The sequence below is a fragment of the Nannobrachium achirus genome, assembly GCF_963921795.1.
Source record: "Nannobrachium achirus genome assembly, chromosome: 9".
Classification (NCBI taxonomy): domain Eukaryota; kingdom Metazoa; phylum Chordata; class Actinopteri; order Myctophiformes; family Myctophidae; genus Nannobrachium; species Nannobrachium achirus.
Genome location: NC_137818.1, coordinates 68,484,399 through 68,497,512, shown reverse-complemented (window position 1 = coordinate 68,497,512; position 13,114 = coordinate 68,484,399). Strand labels below are relative to the sequence as shown.

General features: G+C 42.6%; 1 protein-coding gene across 1 annotated transcript in view; it reads right to left on the bottom strand.

Moving 5' to 3' along the window:
* Positions 1-213: 213 nt before the first annotated feature.
* Positions 214-13,114, bottom strand: part of pelp1 (proline, glutamate and leucine rich protein 1) — a 99,265-nt gene continuing 86,364 nt past the window's right edge. The window contains exons 26-27 of the mRNA XM_080734010.1: positions 11,759-11,944; positions 214-2,508 (exon numbers count right to left, since the gene is read on the bottom strand). Of these exons, the coding sequence (XP_080590136.1) occupies positions 2,416-2,508; positions 11,759-11,944 (279 nt within the window). The 3' untranslated portion in view covers positions 214-2,415. The remainder of the gene's footprint in view (positions 2,509-11,758; positions 11,945-13,114) is intronic.

Below are 13,114 nucleotides of genomic sequence, written 5' to 3'. Positions count from 1 at the left end.
GCGACCGCTTGTTCCGCCCCGCGACGCACGACAAGCGCTCCGTTTCTCTATCTCACCGTTTCTCTATCTAACCGTGACATATATATATCTCAACTCTTAGTGCTCGTGGAGGGTCCCCAGTGAAAATATGATTATTTTTGGGATCACAGCCTGAAAAGGTTGAGAACCACTGCAGTACGAGACTCCAAGGATTGAACCAACTCACACTTGTGCTTTAAATCACAAACTTCTACGCTTTTATTTTGTAACAAAAAGATGTGGCAAAAAAAAAAAAAGAAGAAAACATGTATATCATGAAAGGAAATGAGAAAAGTCCCAATAGAAATAGTCCTTCCACTCAATGTCAAACAGAATGTTATTTAAACACACAGTACATGTAATGCAGCGTCACATACCAGCTCTACTCACTACAGCAGGGGTCTTCAACAGGGGTACCTTTTTTTTTCCTTTTTTTATTTTTTTACATTAACCATTTCAACCCTATTCACGATATTCCTGGCCCCGCCCCCGGCTTCCTGTTCATATCCTGAAAGAAAATAAAAAACATCATTTGGTTTCCTGTGTCCTTGCATTAAAGTGTCAGTAGAGGCGCTCTGGGCTCTTGGCTCTGAATGAACCGGTGTTGCCATGTCTGCTTATAATAAGCAATTGGTGTCGTTGTTTATTGGGCTTACTTTCTAATATTTTTTAAACCAGTGGTTCCCAAATCTTTTCATATCAAGGACCTCAGATTAACAGATTTGTCCACAGTCGCAGACCCCCATCTGAAAATATGTGGTGCCAGGGACCGCCACACAGATTTGTGTTGTTAAAATGTTTCAAAAATATTCAAATTATTTTTGTTTTTTCTTTCCTCTATATTTTTTAAATAGCAAATATACAAGCTCACAATGTGTCACAATGTGACACATTGTGAGCTTGCTGATCTGCTATTTTCAAATGTAAATGTAAAATAGTAAAACTGAACCTAGTTAATTCTATTGGGCTTATTATTCATAGACCTGGCCGCTTGTCTCTGGCAATATCTGGCAACAGACAATTCCCTGTCACTTCCTTGGGATCTCTTGTTCTTCGACTTGGGAGGAAGTGAAAAGATGTTTAAAAATGCTCCAGCGCCCTCTGTAAAAGGAAAATGGCAGCCTCCATAGAATGGCCAGGAATATCGTGAATAGCATCCTAGCCCCTTTCCTTCCTGAATTTACCTTTTTTTATATTTTGATGGTAAATACAGTCACTTGCTTGTCGGTTGGGTCTCTTGGTTACGCAATGCTACCACTGTCTGGTCTCGGACTAATACAGCGTCGCTCAGATGTTGTTGAGATTCTTTAAAGATACCCAGAACTGCACTAGGAGACCGCGGAAACGTGTGCAAAGCGGCGCAAGTCGGCGATGCCGTTAAGTATTTTTAATTTATCTGTGAAAATTTAGCAGCTTTTTCCAAACTGTCTCTCGCTTCCTTCTCGCTTCATCTGAGCGACGTTGTACTCGTCCGAGACCAGACAGTGGTAGCGTTGCGTATCAGAGAGACCCAACCGACAAGCAAGTGACTGTATTTACCTACAGGTACATCAAAATATTAAAAAAAAGGTAAATTCAGGAACGAAAGGATCCCTATTCCGAGGAACCAAAAGAAAATATCAGATCTCACAAAGCCTCGCAGCTGTGGATCGTCCATTTCCACAAAGAGGTTTGGTGTTGAAGGAACAAAAGGAGCAATACAAACGATGAAAACACAATTTATACAATATGTGGCTTCCATCTCTCTGGCTACTAAGGCGTCCTCGGCAGAAGAGCCCTGCACTAAAGGCTTGTTTTTATATGAAAATAAACGGTATAAACGAAACAAAACGCCACCTTCAAACGACTCAATTGAGAAAGAAGAGCTTGTCATCGGCGTGTTAGAGTAGTTCACCCCCAAAATGACTTTTTTTCTATTGATTACTCACGCCATGGAGACTCGAGTTCAATACAATTTTTTGTTGTTTGTCGCATTCCAAAGACAATTTGATTTCAATAAATTTACCCCCATTGATTCCGGATGGGGACCCAAGCGCATTTGGGTCCCCATTTGGAATCAATGGGGGTAAATGTACTAATATCACATTTTTGTCTTACGAATGTGACAAATACTAAAACATATTATTTCCATGGCAGGAGTAATCAATAGAAAAAAATGCTGGGGGTGAACTATTCCTTTAACACAGCATCACAATCATTTTAACCCCTCTGTGCACATTTGACACGACGGCTTTTCAAAAAACAGCAGATGTACAAGCTCTCACCGCGACTTGCTGTGAGCTTGCGCGGCAGCTTTTTTCTTTATGCATTATTTTTTTCTTTTTTACTCAAATCTTCTCTTCTGGGGGTCCCTGGGAACAAAACATCTACAGATGGGGGTCTGCAGGGGGAGGGGCTTCAGGAGCGCTTGGACCCCGAGGCTCCGTCTTCGTCGTCGGGCGGACAGGCGATGAAATCGGCCAACATGGACGCCATGGCGTCATCATCCAGCTGACAGAAACACACAAACACACACGTTAACCCTCAAAGCGCCCGAGTCGCATTAGATGTTAACCACTTTAACCCATTTAGGCCTAACTCTAACCCTAGAATGATTGAATGCTTTAACCAGTGAAAAATAGCAGATATACAAGCTCACAGCGCGGCACCGAGTGCCGCGCTGCGAGCTTGTAGATCTGCTATTTTTGAAAAAGTCGTGAAAATGTGTGCAAATCTTTGATTATATGTATTTTCAAAGCGAACGTTTGTAACTCAAATTTTGCCTCTGGGTGGTCCCTGGAATTAGATATTTTGAGATGGGGGTCCGTGGCCAAATACATATCATTTTGGGGGTCCTTCACATGAAAAGGTTTGAGAACCACTGACATAGTAGTCTCTCAAGAACAGACTAACTAAGCTCCAGTCAAGTGAAAAGGACCTTTTCTTTGACGATGGCAGGCCAGATTGCTGACATAGAAACATAGGGTTTTTCCAAAAATCTTAGAAGGATTCAAAAGACACTTATAGAATCGGGTCAAAATTCTAATTTTCACGATTTTTCAAAAATAGCAGATCTACAAGCTCGCAGCGTGGCACTCGGTGCCGCGCTGTGAGCTTGTATATCTGCTATTTTTCACTGGTTAAAGCAGTCAATCATTTCTAGGCCTAAATGGGTTAACCCTCAAAGCGCCCGAGTCGCATTAGATGTTAACCACTTTAACCATTATTTTATGCTTTAACTATTGAAAAATAGCAGATCTACAAGATCAAAGCGCGGCTGCGAGCTTGTAGAACTGCTTTTTTTTGTTTTTATCGTGAAAATGGGTGCAACTCTTTGAATATTTTTGACCCTACTTCTAAATCCTTCCTCTAAATCAGTGGTTCTCAAACCTTTTCATGTCAAGGATCCCCAAAATTACATTTATTTGGCTCATTTATTTGTTTCAGGGACCACCCAGAAGCAGATATTTGAGTTAGAAAAGTTTTCTTTGAAAAATATATGTTTAAGTTATACAAGTTTGCAAGCATTTTCATGATTTTTCAAAAATGGCAGATCTACAAGCTCGCAGCGCGGCACTCTGTGCCATGCTGCGAGCTTGTAGATCTGCTATTTTTCCAATAGTTAAAGCATTAAATAATTCTAGGCCTAAATGGGTTAAAGGAGTAGTTCACCCCCAACATTACTTTTTTTCTATTGATTAGTCACGCCATGGAGACTAGAGTTCAATAATATATATATATATATATATTTTTTTTTTCGCATTCCTTAGACAAAAATGTGATAACAATAAATTTACCCCCATCCGGAATCAATGGGGGTAAATTTACTGGAATCAAATTTTTGTCTTAGGAATGTGACAAAAACCAAAAAATATTATTGAACTCTACTCTCCATGGCATGAGTAATCAATAGAAAAAAAGTCATTTTGGGGGTGAACTACTCCTTTAAGACGGACAGAGAGAAAACTAGACTGCACTCTGTCGATGTGCCAACTTGCGTCTCGCGTACTCATGGCCATGTATGGCCTACTTGTGCACCAGCAGAGCGTGCCTTGTTATTTACTATACTGTATATCAGGTCACACTTGTTGCTTGTTACGTCACCAAGAATGCTGGTCCCTGATTGGCTACGGGCGCAAACACAGACAGATACGCGACAGATATGCCACCCAACGCAATACTTGCACGCTCTGCTGGCGCAAGTAATGAATAAATGTCATCAAAGGCGGTTCACATTAAAATCAATCAATGACAGTCTTAATCCATTAAGACCTAAGGCCGATTCTGAAAACACCTTCTAAAACCTAACCTAAGGTTTCCGAAAACCTTCAAATTAGTATTAAAAAAATGTGAAATAAATAATGTTGCCATATACTAATGAGACAAAGAGGTGGCCCCCGGGTTGAAAGGTATAACAAGGTATAGGTAGCACCAGGTTTAAAAATCACACCCAATGTGAAGTGAGCGGTGGTCGTGTTTGCATAACGTCTTCAGATTTGAGTCTAGGATGTACAGGCTATGCTACACACACACGTTTTGCTATGGCAAAACGCTGAGGAAAAAGGCTACAGACATACGACATCACTAGACAAACATGATGCTACGTACACATTATGGCAAAACGCTGATGAAAAAGGCTACAGACACACGCACAGCCACGTATAGGAGCGGTTTACCACTGCTCAAAAACGTGGTGAATCTCTGGTGTCAACTCCCGACTGTGGTTCTCAGCCTTTGCTGGGTAAGGGTCCACTTGAAAAAAATGCTCTTCTAAATGTGTTTTTAGGTTCTTACCCTCTTATTCTAAATGTAAGTTTTGCTATATTTTAGATTCTTACACTCTTCTTCTAATTGACCAAATTCACGTTACGCAACTTCCTGGTGCTGACGTTCACGGTTGAAGGGGAAACCCTACTAAAAGCCCATAGTGTTAACACATATGGTGCCAACCCCGAGTTTCCCGAGTTTGATTTCAAATAGACCGCTGTGCCAACCCCGAGTTTCCCGAGTTTGGGTTTAATTACTTAATTAGGTTAATTACACTCTCCCCCATCTTGTGACAAATTTTGGTGCTTCTGTGATTAAAAAAAAGTCAGAAATCACATATTCAACAAGTGATGTGAGCAAAAACAAATACAAATGCTTCCCATGAACCACAATATTGCTAAACTATGGCTCAAATGGCTCAAATATCTAACTTCATTACTCGCTCTAAACCAGAAATGCATTTCACTGCTTTGAACTGCTTTCCGTGCATTAGGCTAGTCAATTGCACCTTTATTACACACGATGGCGCTATTGTCAGATTAGTGGAAGCCCTGTTGTGTGAAACCAATGGATTGAATCCAGGGTGTTTCCCCCAGGTCAAAACAATAACTCTAGATCACGGGCTGCTATGCAGCCCTGGAATTAGTCGGTCGCGGTGACAAACAACATATTCTTCCTCATAATCATCGTCATCACAACTAACTCTAGTGCTATCACGGGCTGCTGTGAATGTCCTGGCATTAGTGGGTCACTGTGACAAACATTTTCTACTTCATCAGTCATCACAACAATGTCAAAAGACGGTGGCGCTACAGCAGCAGCTAGACAATCTACTTTTGCGTTCCTTCGACCCTGGAATACAAAACAAACAGCCACGATCAAAGGAAGAATCCATCGCCTGAACCTATATAATGGAGTCTAAAACATACCTGTTTGAGCGAGTTGTAGTCGGACATTTGTCACAGAGAGAGAGAGAGCGAGAGACCTCGGAGCAGAATGCAATATGTACGCGTCCATAGTGGAGCCATCGGACGGCGGCCTCTCCTCACTGTGGATCGCGTTCTTGTCTGGTTCCAACTTCAACTACGGAGGTAATCCGACTCAGCGCAACAGCGCAACACCGCGACCGCGGGTTGACCCACTGAGCCCTGGACGAGTGGACATGATGATCGAGCCCTATGAGAGAGCCCTATACAGCCAATACAGCATTCTGCCCCGAGGCCTGACACTGAGTCGGAGGTTTCTGTGAGCCAGAACCGGAGCCAGAACCACCAGAGGCGGACCCGGTCGCTTCTCCCCAGCTGGCTGCGGGGACGGCCCGCAGCCCACACACAGGCCCCGTCGTGAACGTGCCAAACCAGCAGCTCGTTAGGTAAATGTTTCTTTCTTTCTCCCCCCCCCCCCCCTTCTGTTTCTGAAGTTGTATTTGTATCGCGAACTGCCGGTATAGTAGTGATCCACGATTACATTTAGAATGTATCTATTCAATCATTCACAGATGTCGGAGAGTCCATTCAGCTCTCAGAATATATATATATATATATATATATATATATATAGCCTATATATAATCGTCAGATGAATCAATGTATGTTTTATAATCTAAGTTGCTCTGGGTAGGATAAATGTGTCTTCTAAACCCCTAAAACTTTTAGGCTAAAGGTGTAAATTGATTTGTGCTTTTTTCCCCCTCCCATCTGTTATTTATTTAGACTCAGAATCAGACGATACTGTTGGAGATAATGATGATGACCATCATGTGTCACGTGATGCCCCTGAAGGTAAGATTATTGTTTAGTAAAACGGTTATTGTGGTTTGTGTGTGTGTGAGAGAGAGAGAGGAGGGGGGAGGAAGAGAGAGAGAAAATGTTTTCTCTTGGGGTGTGTGTGTGTGTGTGTGTGTGTGTGTGTGTGTGTGTAAACTAACTTGTTTTGGATGTTTTAACATCTAAAACACACCATCCACACCCGTTGTAACTGCCATCGTTAATGTAGAGGATGAGAGCAATGCTTGGAAAGCTGTTCCTAACAATGTGTTTGGTGACCGTATTGAGGCTCGCTTTTAAACAAGCGTTGCTCAGCGGGAGGGTCTACGAGCTACCGGAGCAAGCCGACCCTGCCTTGCAACATCTGCCTGGCAGGCTGCCAGCAGAGACGGACTTTACGGAGTACCGACACCCCCTGTCTGACGAGCAATGGACGGACTTCCAGAACCGCGAGAGAGCCTTCAGAGTTGGACTCAACACCCGACGACTACCTGAGAGGCGCTTCGCATCTTCTAAAGACCCGGGGAAATGGATACGCCTAATAACATTACTGAACGGGATGTTCTTCAAGGACGGCATATTTACAGCGACAAGCCGAGGAGGAGACCCGCTCGGGCTCGCGCTGCTGAAATACGTGGTGCGGATCTTGAAAAAGTTTCCTCTCAGTCGCCCCCCACCCGAGGCTCTGAGTCAATCTACCGCTGCGGAATGGATCGAGGGGCAATTATGTTATGTACGTGACATAATTCAGCCCCAGCTCAGCTCCAGTACAACCAGGGAGCGCCACAAAAGAGTGAGTAGGAACAAACTTGCTTACTTGTGGCAGCACAGGCGATCGAAAGCGATACAGATCATTCTGAATGACAGCGAGTATCCCGACCCGCCCCCTTGCCCAAGTGACGTCACAATGGTTAAAAACCATTATGAAAATAAATGTCGCAGCCAAACATTGATCAGCGACCCACTCCCATTACCCCCGTGGGAAAATAGTCTACAAACAGAACGGCCCGCTATCTTTCCCAGCACCTCCCATTTTACACCTGATGAGGTAGAGTCTGTTTTGCGCAGCCTACCCAATGACAGGGCTAGTGGCATAGATGGGGTAACATATGAAAGCCTCAAGACTGCACAATCATGTGCAAAAATAACATCAATTTTTAATGTCTGCCTGGACAATAAGAGAGTGCCCGAATCCTGGAAAGGAGCCATGATTCATCGTATCCCAAAAAAAGACAATGTACCTGATGATCCATCAACATGGAGAGACATTTCCCTCCTCCCTACAATCTACAAAGTGTTCATGAAATGTATCCTGTCTCGTGTGCTTCCCTGGCTGATAGACAATGACATCTTGTCACCCAAGCAGAAAGCATATATAAATAGACAGGGGATGAATGAACATGTTTTCTGTCTAAAAACTGGGATCGATGATTTTAAACATGAATCTTGTAAATTCTACTCTGTATTCCTAGATTTCCGTGATGCTTTTGGTTCTCTGACCCATAATGTCATGATTAATGCCTTAGAAATGATACATCTACCTCAGGTATTTATTGACATTATTAGAGATGTGTATGAATCATCATTCATACAAGTCATCTGTGGGAAACAACTGACAGACCCAATACCTCTCCAAGTAGGCATTAAGACAGGCTGTCCCTGGAGTGCCATTAACTTTGTCCTTGCCATCAACGGGTGGATTAAGTGGTTGTGTGACTGTGCACCACCCAATGTACTATCCCCAAACCCTGTCCAGGGCTATGCGGACGACGTACAGCTAGCCTCTCGGGAGGAGAGTGTTGTTAAAAACATGCTTGCGAGAACAGACAGGTTTCTAGACTGGTCAGGTCTAGAGGCAAAAAACACCAAGTGTGCTGTTCTCTACCAGAGGCGTAGTGGTGGCAACCGCTGGTATAAGTCGAAGGCTGATAAAAGCCCTGAGTTCACCATCAACTCACAGCCCATCCGTGTATATGACCTACACGAGTCCTATAATTATCTAGGGCATAGATTTAATATTGCAGGGGACTGGAAAGAACAGGTTGAGTACATAACATCTGAATTTACAGCTAGGCTGAACCTGATCGATGCTTCACCACTACCACTGCTGATGAAGTTGGAGGCTATTAGGCAGGTTGCCCTGACTAGAGTACAACATCTTTTCTCCAACGTTCACATAGCATGTAAAACACTCAGTGACCTAAACGATAGTATAGTTCACTTTGTGAGGAAATGGTTCGGACTTAACACCCACAGCACCAGAGACATTATTTTCCAGTCCAAGCAGGACGGTGGGTTTGGCGTGCCGAACATGGAGTGGATTTATAACGCCACAAGGCTGGCTCACCTAACAAACATGTTGAACAGTGATGACAAAACTGTCAGGGAACTTGCTAGATCATCTCTGTTTCTAGACATGAAACGGCGTAAAGTGCCTTTGGCAGCAGAGGGCGATCCAGGCTTCCTGGGGTTCAGAAGAAAGCCCAACCTGAAAATGGACTCAAATGCTACTGGGTTTGGGGTATCGTCAGACTGGCCTGACCTCAATGACCTCTGTGTGAGAACTGGAATATCCCTGAGCTGGGCTAGACCTGACTCGGAAACAGTGGCAGTTTCTGAGGACATTATTACCAACTGTTTAGTCTCAGTAAGGGCTACCGTTATTGATACACAACATCACATATCACCAGTTACTGCACGGAAGCACCTCATCATGTTACAACAACAAGAACAACAACAACACTGGACTGGTTTAAAACTACAGGGAAAGCTAGCTTGCCTCCCTGATGCAGACCACACAGTATCACATACAATATACAAGAACAACGCAGTTGATGAGGATATAGTCATCTTTACAGCCAAAGCCAGATTACAGGTCCTTCCAACCAGACTCAATCTCTCCCTGTGGTACCCTAACACATTTCCTCCTGTCTGCACCATGAACACACTCCAGTTACAGAAACACTGTCACATATTCTTAATGGCTGTCATGTATATAAGGGAATGTACATTGCTAGGCACGACAGAATTGTTGACCTATTAGCTAAGGACATACGCTCATATGTTTCATCATCTGCCAACATGTATACACACTCACGTGTTTCAATTGCCATGTTCACGCACAATAATGAAAATGATGCCTTTTCAGATGTCACAGCTAACACACCAGATATTGTTGTTGTTGATGAGGACAGTAGAGAAGTGACCATTTTAGAAGTGGCATGTACATTTGACCACAGTCTGGAAGAGGCATTCCTTACAAAGGCACTTAAGTACCAACGTCTTAAGGATGCTATCTTACAACTTGGCTACAAGTGTAAACTACTGGTGTTTGCATTTGGAAGCCTTGGTAATGTCCATAAATCAGTAGTGAGGGGCCTGCAGATTGCAGGCATGCCCAAGCCAAGAGCGAAGGCATTGGCAAAATTCTGTTCAGTGTCTGCAATAATTGGCAGTCGCCATATATGGAGAAGGCGATGCTTCCTGTACCCATGACCTATACCCTAGCACTTGTTGTACAGCTTTTTCCAAGTTTGCTCATCCACTATTGTTTGCGTTCAAGAACTTCTTGTTAAATGTGAATGCAAATAAAGATGTTAAAATGTGTGTGTGTGTGTGGGATAGAGGAAATGTATTTTATTGTGTGAGAGAGAGAGAGGGATAGAGAACATGTATTGTGGTGTGTGTGTGTGTGTGTGTGTGTGTGTGTGTGTGTGTGTGTGTGTGTGTGTGTGTGTGTGTGCGCGCGTGCGTGTGAGACACATTGTATTGTAAATGGATTTTATTTTTCTATATTTATAGGTAGTGGTTCGTGCAGAGGAGCCTACTGACTTCCCTTTGGAGAACTGAAAACTTTCCTTGCCCGCTGTTTCTGACCGGCCTCATCTCAACTCACACGTGCACGCACGCAGCCTCTGAACTGTGAACACGCACGCAGCCTCTGAACTGTGAACATGCACACGCACACGAGCACGCATGCAGACTCTGAACTGTGAACGTGCACACATACAGGCGCACGCATGCACGTGCGCACACGCACAATGTGAGAAACAATGTGAACAAGCCAGAGAAACACTGAACTAGCAAGAATACACTTGATTGAAAACGGTAAAGAAACAAAATAAAAAACACTTATTTGTCTTATTCTTTTGTATTTCTTTGAAGGAAAAATACTGTAAATACAATATTGAAGTCATTGAAGTCAAAGCTAAAAAGATCAAGTGAGTTTTCAGCCTGATACAGTATCATTCACTAAAAGCTGTTTTTCTCAAAACAAGGTCTAAAAAGGGGTAATTTTTGGCCGCTTTTTTTTTTTTGTCTGGCCTATAAATACAGAAGCGAACATCGTAGAAACATGGTTCTTGGACCGGGTGAAACTAGAGAATCTCCTCTTTCATTCGGTGTGTTGTGTGATTTTGTCACGATAAAACTGAATGCTGAGGCTGTCTTCGAAGTTGGTCAAAAACATGGCAAGAGCACAGTACAGACAGAAATAAGCCATGGCAACAGATGTGTTAAGACAGAAATTGCAAATTTAATGCAATTTCCGAATAGTTAAGTATAAAATACGGCTAGCATGATCAAGAACACAAATAGTAAAAGGCACAAAGCGTTATAATTCACTTTACCGTTCGAAATAATGATTTGTTGGCTTTAAGTCCAGCAATTTCTGTGTTAGTTTACCCTTCAAAGCTGACGTCAGCACCAGGAAGTTGCTGAGAAATGTGCTGAGTGTGCGTGCATGGGCGGGCCGTGAATAGGGTCTATAGTGTGTTTTGATATATTCAGAGTTTCTTACCCTCTTCTTCTAAATGTGTTTTGATTAGGGATGGGACGATAATCGATATTATCGTTTATCGTGATAAAAAAACACTCAAGATAATTGTATCGTGGAGATTTATTTATCGCGATATCGTCCTCCGTCATGCACTGGGATCAATTCACCTTTTGTTTGCCAAGCTGCATATCCAGTACCACTTAAACCCTCTGTCATTGGTAAAAGGTATTTACAGTATAATATGCATACTTGATACAGTCTTTTTTTCACTCTCTACCAAATCTCTTTGCCCAAAATTATTTTTTTGGCAAATATCCCGCCCCAGGATAATGGATTTTGATTATCGTGATAATATCGTGAATCGCATTTCTTTTGTCAAAATGATCGTGATATGACATTTTCATATCGTCCCATCCCTGGTGTTGATATATTCAGAGTTTTATTTTTTTACCCTCTTCTTCTCGGTGCCTTGGCCTTCCTCCTCCTTCTCAGTGGCCTCCTCTCTCTTCCTCTTCATCCCTTTGTTGTCTTCAGCTCCTCCTCCCGTCTCCTCCTCCCTTGAAGCTCCTGCTGCCTTCTGTTGCTGCGCCTCCTGCTGTGGAACATCTCCTGATGACTCTTCAGACTCCTTCACCTCCTGGTCCAAAGGAAGAGTTCACCCTTAAAATGACTTTTTCCTATCAATTACTCACCCCATGGAGACCTGAATTCATAGATTATTATTATTATTATATTTTTTTATGCAAATTAGGTCAAACTCGTCAAACTCGTCATAGGCAGAGTGGACCCATTAATATAACTCGTCAAACTAGTCATAGGCAGTAAATGAGTTAACGAAGTGGTTGTTCTAAAACTTTAGCGATTTGACTCTATCAACGCTTTGAACGTTCCCGTTCGCCCCATTTTTACCGGCGTCGCGATGCCAATTGTACGTTCTTTGGCTCGTTCTTTTGTACCTTCGTTTGATGTCTGTAAACTGATGAGGGGTCGCGCGGGTGTGTACCGTTGAGACAGCTCCCGTAAAAGTACTCTCAAAAACCCACTGGACGTTAGCATCAATGGAGTAACAAAACACTTCCATGTGATTTGCTCTGTAGCGACTGAGCTGCCTTGACGAACAGGAGCCTACTGGGGCCATTTTCACATTAATTCTTGCATGAGGCTGCCCTCTACTGCTGGTAGAGCCACGGTACACCTCTTTAAGGAGAAAATAAAAAAAATAATAATGAAAAAAAATAATAATACATCTTTGTCTATAACATCGCAAAGGTAAGGTGCTTTTGCTGGCACAAAACCCAATAATAAATAACAACATCTGGCACTGAAAAAGTTAATAGTTAGGACAATTTTAAGATTTGTTTTATTAAAAAAGTTACATAGTATAGCTTTAAATCAAAAGAATCTAAACAATTATAATAAGGAAAATAATCCATGCCTTACCCCTTTATTCCTAAACGTCTTTGCCTTCTTTTACTATTTTGAAAAACATTTTAAAATACTTCAAATAGCCGATCTATATCGACCCATTGTGAGATTGTAGATCAGCTATTTGAAATAGCAAAAAAGAAGAAAAAAAAATATGGCAAAAGAGTTAAGGCATAAGGGGTAAGGCATGGACGGAAATATGGCCCCTAATGTACAATCCTAAACTTCTACCAACTGTGTGTTGGTCTCACTGGCGTAGCGACCCCCCGCCGGGCCTAATCCTAATCCTCCTCCTGAGTCACAGACTGATCAACAATATCCTACTTGCTTCTGTAGCCTACAACTCTTTTTCTTTTTTAATTGGGCGGCGGGCCCACCAAAG